Source organism: Morone saxatilis, unplaced genomic scaffold, assembly GCF_004916995.1.
Source record: "Morone saxatilis isolate NCDOM2014 unplaced genomic scaffold, NCSU_SB_2.0 Contig6, whole genome shotgun sequence".
Taxonomy (NCBI): Eukaryota; Metazoa; Chordata; class Actinopteri; family Moronidae; genus Morone; species Morone saxatilis.
This window is the reverse complement of record NW_023340206.1, coordinates 7,510,977-7,518,118: the sequence shown is the minus strand read 5'-3', so window position 1 is coordinate 7,518,118 and position 7,142 is coordinate 7,510,977. Positions and strand designations below refer to the sequence as shown.

Here is a 7,142-nt window from a genome sequence, read left to right as displayed (position 1 = left end):
GAGGAGGAGGAGGAGGACAGTGGAGGAGGAGGAGGAGGACAGTGGAGGAGCAGGAGGAGGACAGTGAATGTAAATTGGGAATAGCTGCAGGAAGTTTGTGTAAAATGAGTGATTTTAACATTTTTCCTGTGAATATTGATCAGAGATAGGTTTCCCAGATATATTAAGGGACCGGTCTTTAAAGTTTAGATCTTAAATAAAATCACAATTTATTATAGTTTTCTTCACAGAAATGGACAAACAGCTGAGATATAGGCCCACTTATTTTTAAAGTTTTCTTACACCCCTAAAAAAAATCAATTAATCATTAAGCTAATTAATAATGGATAGTATCCTTTAAAAACACAACTAAAATGGGAGCTACTGATTAAATCCCCTCTCAGATTACTATGGGACCCGGTGAGAGCCTGTCAGGGACCCTGGAGGTCTTAATTTACTATTATTCTAAAATCCACTTTGCATTATAGAAGGCTGCATTCATTATAAATCACAATTAACACATTAAGATCTTTACTATTTGTTAAATCCCCTGTAATACTGACATTAATGTAGCAGCATTATAGTCTCCCACTGAACCGAGACAACACACACATCCAATTCCAGTGATTTTCCAACCTATGCTGTTTGCAGTGCAGCAGCGCTAATTGGATCTAATTAACGTGTCTCGCGTTTCACCAGATGAGGGCGCCAGTGTATAATCATCCCCTGCGAGCAGCATCCTTGTGTAATCCGGACGCTGATGCCGGTGCACCGTTGCGTGCTGCAGCTCCACACAATGCCGCGATTAACCAGTGCATTGATGCAGCTGGTCTTTCTACTGTCGCCGGTAACATTTCATACAAAGTGCTTTATAGATGAAGCGAGGGCAGATTGGGAGCGCAGTGGTCGCTGCGGCCTGTACGGCGCAGGCTTTATAGTGGGGGAGAAAATCCACATGGGTCGCTCCGACAAGACACACTGCCTACAATCAGGAGGCATTGCAACATGAGTGTGTGGTTGCAGCTGCTGCCTTTAAACTGGATTTCACAGCCAAAATGAATCAGACCCCCAAGACAAAGAGATCCCATAGAAGTATAAATGGCTGCATATATATAACGGAGACACCATGTGGATGAGACGCCAGCTCGCTTTTAATTGAGTGATAACACGCGCCTGCTCCTATACACTAAAATATATCCCCGTGTGTTTTTGTGTGGCTATAAATACATGTAGATGAAGTGGATGAGTGGATTTTCTGGATAAAAGTGTGCGCACAGTGGCTCCGCTCCTCACTTGTGCGCCTCATTATTGCCGCGTCCAGGGCTCAGCGCGTGTAATGGGAAGCACTACCTCCCTCCTTCATGCGTAAATTATGTAGGGCAGGACGGGAATGCTGTGCTACCTCCATTTGAGAAAACCCGGCCGGTGAATGTGTGAGGGGGGGGAGGAAAAAAAGGAAAAAGAAATCACAAAAGCCAACCTTGTCTTCGAGCAGCGTTTGACTGAAGCGCAGTAGCGCATCACGACTTGTCTATTGTGAAGCCAAGGAGAAGAAAAGATGGACATCACGGATCAAGGAGCTCAAATGGAGCCGCTCTTACCAACGGTAAGACCAAATAGACACGCTATTGTTGTGTTCAATTTCATCTGTTGTTAGCTGTGGATCTTACACAAAGCGGAGTGGACTGCTGCTCATCATCTTAATTTCTCTTTAGAATAAAGCAGGCACAGTTGTAATGAAACGTCCCACCACTGTAGGATTCATATTCAATACATCTGTATTTCAAAATGACCCATATCTATATTTTCACTGCTTTACTGCTTGTGTGTCGTCATTTCATGACAAACATGGATGTTGCGCACCATAAATTGAAAAAGGACATGTTTTCACCGTGTGCACGATTTATATTTGAGCACCTTTTTTTTTTTACCTCTTTCACTACAAACGCCTACACCTTCAAACAGAAGACATCTGTGAGTCACTGCACGGGTTAATACAATGTTACACAGCACATATGTGTGCACACAGTTATGTATTTGCGCCCCACTACCTGCATGGAAAAGGCTCCTTCATATGTTGCCTTCCAGCCAAATCATATGGTCTACCAGTCGACCCAGTTTTCGTAGTGTTTATGAAACCTGCTGTCAAGCTGTTGCTTTAGGTATACAGTACTGCTGGCATAAGATGTTGCACTGAGATGAGAGGATCAAGTGTTTGATCCTAACAGTGAGGAGACACAGGGAGGTATATGCCTCATCAGTTGGATGTAACAAGCTTGCTGTCTTTCCATCTTTCCATAAGAGGCTTCACGGGATTATTACCCCATTTGGCCTATTTGTACTCATTTTGAGAGCATATGCACAGAAATTCATTAAAAAAAATTAAAAAAAGTAATCGGATTCTTTCACATGTGATAGTCCTGTACCCGCAGGAGCTCTTGAAATCACCATCCATCGACCTGAGAGACAGAGAAATTCTACACAAGCATCCCAAAGTCTTATTTATTTCACTGAGATATATTCTCTCCAGTGTGGGTTCAGGTTGTATCACATATTGGTGGATTACAAGAGGAAACAAACAGGTCCAATATGTGTGTGTGACTCAGGTCAGAGCCCAGTGAACCCGCTGGCAGAATATCAAACGAGCATGTCTCCAACGTAACACATTTGGCCACTTGAAGGCAGAGCTTACTCCTGCAGGTCAGCCTCCCCTCATCAGCATTCAGGTGAGACTCTGCCGAGAAGGTGAAAAAAGAAAAAATGTCGGCTGCCTTGGATGCACAGTTAACGCCGGAGGAGAGAGATGATGTTTAAAAGCAACGATTGCTCTGAAGGCAAATCAATACTCAGCTTGTTTGTCCTATTTTGTGGACGTGTGACATGAGGACTTCGTTTTCCAGAGCTCGCGGCGTACGTACAGTGAAGCCTGATGTGGCGTGGGATGTCTGTTCTGTTTCCCCTGCAGTCTCAATGCAGTGTGCTTTCTTTCCTGTTGTTGTAACTCATGGCTGCTTCCCCCGTCCCTCCCCGCCTACACGGCAAGCAAATGCGTTGTCATGGTTTCACCAGGATGTGTATGGGTATGTGAGGTGTTAGCATGGTGAGAATCTCAGGGACTCCTCACTATGTGACAACCAAAACATGACTAGAACAAAATATCCAATTGTAGCCCGTTCTGCTAGGTTACCAGGTTCCCAAGGTCAAGCACGAGAGTGTGTTTAATTTACAGCAGGAAGGGCTGTTTCTGAAAGCATCATTGCTACTGCCATATCTCTCGTTGTTTTGAGTTGGGACAAGTTTACTACATGTTCAGGAATTTCTAAACGGAGCATCTGGTGTGACAGTAAAGTATCCACATGCCTTGCTTTTGTCCCATTGACTGATCTCTTGTTGTTCTCTGACTTGCAGGAACAAAGTTCCCAAGAAAACAAAGATGTGGTGAGTACAGATCTCAGTCATGTCAATGTCATATTGATTTGCTCTGTAACAACAATGATAACTCAATTTGATGCACTCGTTAAAGACTAGTTTTAAAACACAGGGTTAGAATCTGAAAATCAATAGTAAAAGTAATAAAATGAGAAATGTGAAGGTCAAGGCACGAATAATAAAACGGGAGGTCACAAGAAATGTACTGTTGTTACATGAAAGCAAGTCTGTAAAGAGTTGTAAGAAGAGCTGTGGTTGAAGGTAATTAATTACATTTACTCTTTATTTCACAGTTATTAGATTTGTTGCAGATTTTACACAGAGAACATTCGATACGCCTATAAAATTTGTATCGGTAATCATTAATATTTCGGGCTGAACTGCAACAAGCGGGGCCAGCCGTATGAACATGAAAGTCTGTGGTTGTGTGATGGAGTTATACCATTGCCACTGTCTGTATCCGTTTCAAATATAAAACCTTTGTTTCAAATTAAAAGCCCTCTAGCATGTCATACATGGTCAGCCATGTACGAGGTTTTGACCTAGTCAATTAATAACGAATCATAATCAAGGTTATTTTATTGTCATTTACAACACAGGGTTGTATTTCAGATTGTAGTTCCCTTTATACTCCTTCTTTCTAAAGTTTCCTTAAGATATAGTTGTTTCTGTGCTTTCTTAACCAGCTCACTTTTTTTTTTGCAAAAGGAGCAAGCAGCTGCTTTTGTTAGAAAATGCTATAATTATTATATTATTACAGCTGGTAAGCATAGCAGCTAGCATGTAGCAGCTGAAGGGCCAAATATTTCCTTCGTGGAGAGCAAAAGTGTGTGGCATTAATTTCCGAGGACGTGCAGAACTAACGGTCCAAATGGATGCAAGATATGTGAGGCAGCCATAACTGGCAAGCAAACGCGTAGTTCAAAGCAAAAGTATATCTCTGGCCTTGCAAAGAAAAAAAGCGGAGTCTTGGGCCCCGTTGACATATTTTGCTGTCTATGAGCTGTTGGCACTTCCACTGAGGATGCACTTCTCCTCTTAACATCTCCGATGGTCTTATTTAAACAGTTTGAGGCACAAAGAGGTCAAATTATCCAGTATTTCACAATGAAGGCAACAATGAGAGAAAACTGCAAAAAATGAAAATACATTTGTCTTGCTAAATTTAGTTTTTTCTTCCCTCCTCTCCCAAGAATCATATCCCAACCCCTCAGATTTGGACTTAACTACCTGACTGTATATAAAGTAGTAAAAACTAGCTCATACATTCAATAATGTCATTCATAATAATGTATCAATCACAGGGGACATTTTATTTCAGAATGAGTACTTTTACTTTTGATATTTGAAGTACATTTTGTTGATACTAACTCACTTGTAATGGAGTATTTTTAAAATGTTGTATTGGTACTTTGACTTAAATCAAGTGAATACTTCTTCTACCTCTGAGCAAGCAATTGAAAGGTTAAAAAGTGAAAGATTAGGCAGATTTCAGGCAGTGACAGGCTGTTATATTGTCCCGATGGCTCTGTGATCACATTTTGCTGTTAATCCATGTTTTCTATAAACTATAATCTACAGTAATATTACAGAGCTGTATTTGGCTTCTATCTATAATTAGCCAGCTTGTTTAGCAGATGTTATGTTTTTTTAGATCACAATAGTTACACATGTCACTATGCATCTGGCAGCCATGCAAGGCTGAGAACACGCTGGTTGATAATTAATAATAGATAATGGGAATTAAGTGAAATGGCTTTGAAGAGCTAACAGGATAGAAGTGTAAGCAGACAACTGTAGAGGAGAGTTTTCATGTATCATGCTTGTCTTCTGCTCTGACAAAATATTTCTTATGCAACTGTGGGCTGTGAGCCAGACTGAGGACAAAGTGTCTGCCAGTGGCCAAACTGGATTTCTACATTCCTAATTATTAGGAGGACGCAGGGATATTTTTCACCTTTTTTGTTCGATCACTGCAGTGCAAGTAACCCTTGCTTTCCGTAGTAGGAGGTTGAAATTTAAAGGTAGATTCAGGGTAAGAATGGTGGGTGAATTAAATGTACAATAACAGGTACAAATATAAAGGTAATGGTGCATTTTGTGATACATGAGTTATGAGTTTAATTGTCTAAGCAAAAATGGGGTAAAGCTGATGTTACCATGTTGCTGTGTCATAAATAGATTATCTCAAATCTTAGTATTTGGATAAATCTCATTACTCCTCGAATGAAAACCACATTTTATAGGACATAAAGCTGCTCATTGACGAGTAAAGAAGTCTGTTTACTGGCTCTAGGAGGGAAGTATAGATCTATAGATAGAATATTTTGTGTAACCTTTAGCAATTTTATAACAAAACAAAAAGCTTTCTGATGTCTTGCTCCAGAAACAGACTTACTCACACTTATTCACTTTCGTTGCCAGCAGTCAGGTGAGGAGATCGATACCACTCTCATGTCTTGAGAGCTTTTGGCTTGGACAGCTTAAACTGGTTCTCTGACAGTTTTTCCTCTTTTTGCACCCGGTTTGGACTTGTTTACTATGTTTGGATTCGTCATAACATATCTGCTGCTCTAATAAATGTGTAGTTTGATTGATTTTTATTTCAATTTTGCATCAGTACGAAAAGTGTAGGGAACTGACCTGTAGGAATTTTATTTTTGGCGTGCCTCATCTGTTACCACTCACCATGGCAAAGAAAAGGGAGGTTGTATTTGAATAGTTATTTATCTTTTGATGGAGTCCATTTAAACATCACTTGTGTTGTCTCACTGTTAGTTATCTCGTTTGGCATTAATAATCATCAACATTGCTGTGGCGAACCGGCAGTTTTATGTACTTATGAAGCTCTGACTGTAACCTTGTTTGAATTGCCCCTCTACATGATTTTAATCTACTCCTGACTGTGTTGTCTGTGGCTATGGTATCGTTCATTGTATAGGATAAAGAGATCTCTTTGGTCTTGAACCCCTGTCATGTCAACCACTTCTTGACTTGAACTCAAAGTCCTGGATTTGACTTGGACTTTTACTGGTGTGGTCCTAATTACAACCCTGACGTAACAGCAGGATGTCTGCCAGGCTGTCCAGTTAGGGCTGGTTGATTGGTCGGGTTGGAGAAGATCAGTGAGAACAGACGGAGGAAGTCTGCTGGAGTTGCCCGGGCTTGTTCTTTTGAGCGTGGCGTTCTTGGACCAGTGTGAAATCTCTGTTTGATTTTGGTGATCCGACTGTGCAGAACTGGCAGGCAAGCGGGCAGGCAGGAAGCCTCCCCACCCCCTAGACCGGCTGTGCTCCTTTCCATGGTTAATTATAGCAGTGTCAGTGGAAGAAGAGGATGAAGAGGGCATGGAGACAGGTAGAGGGAGAGGGCACGGAGCTAGATGGTGAATGTAAGAGACAGATGGTGAGATGAGGAGAGAGAGGCTCATAGAGAATGAGATTGTAGTGAGATTCAGAGTGTAGTGTGAAGTGTGATTTTGTTGTCTCGTCTTCATCTGTGAATATCACAAGTCATCTTTGATCTTGAAAACTAACATCAGATGACATGGACCACAAAGACAGCATCATTGTGATTGGACAGTCACTTCAGGCAGTGCACCAGAAATAGTTGCTTGTTCCTCCGGATCCCTTTCTAGCACACCATGTCTCGATCATAGTTTCGCTGACAATGCACTACAGCCAGAGAGCAGCTCCTTTGCCTCAGGTAGGTTGTGCAGACACACACACACACAC

At 41.5% G+C, this 7,142-nt stretch overlaps 1 protein-coding gene across 1 annotated transcript in view; it reads left to right on the top strand.

Annotated features, from left to right (window-relative positions):
• Window positions 1-39: 39 nt before the first annotated feature.
• Window positions 40-7,142, top strand: part of LOC118339771 (sodium-driven chloride bicarbonate exchanger-like) — a gene marked incomplete in the record, with an annotated part of 43,782 nt that continues 36,679 nt past the window's right edge. Inside the window, 2 exon segments of the mRNA XM_035677492.1 lie at window positions 40-1,585; window positions 3,388-3,417. Of these exon segments, the coding sequence (XP_035533385.1) occupies window positions 1,538-1,585; window positions 3,388-3,417 (78 nt within the window).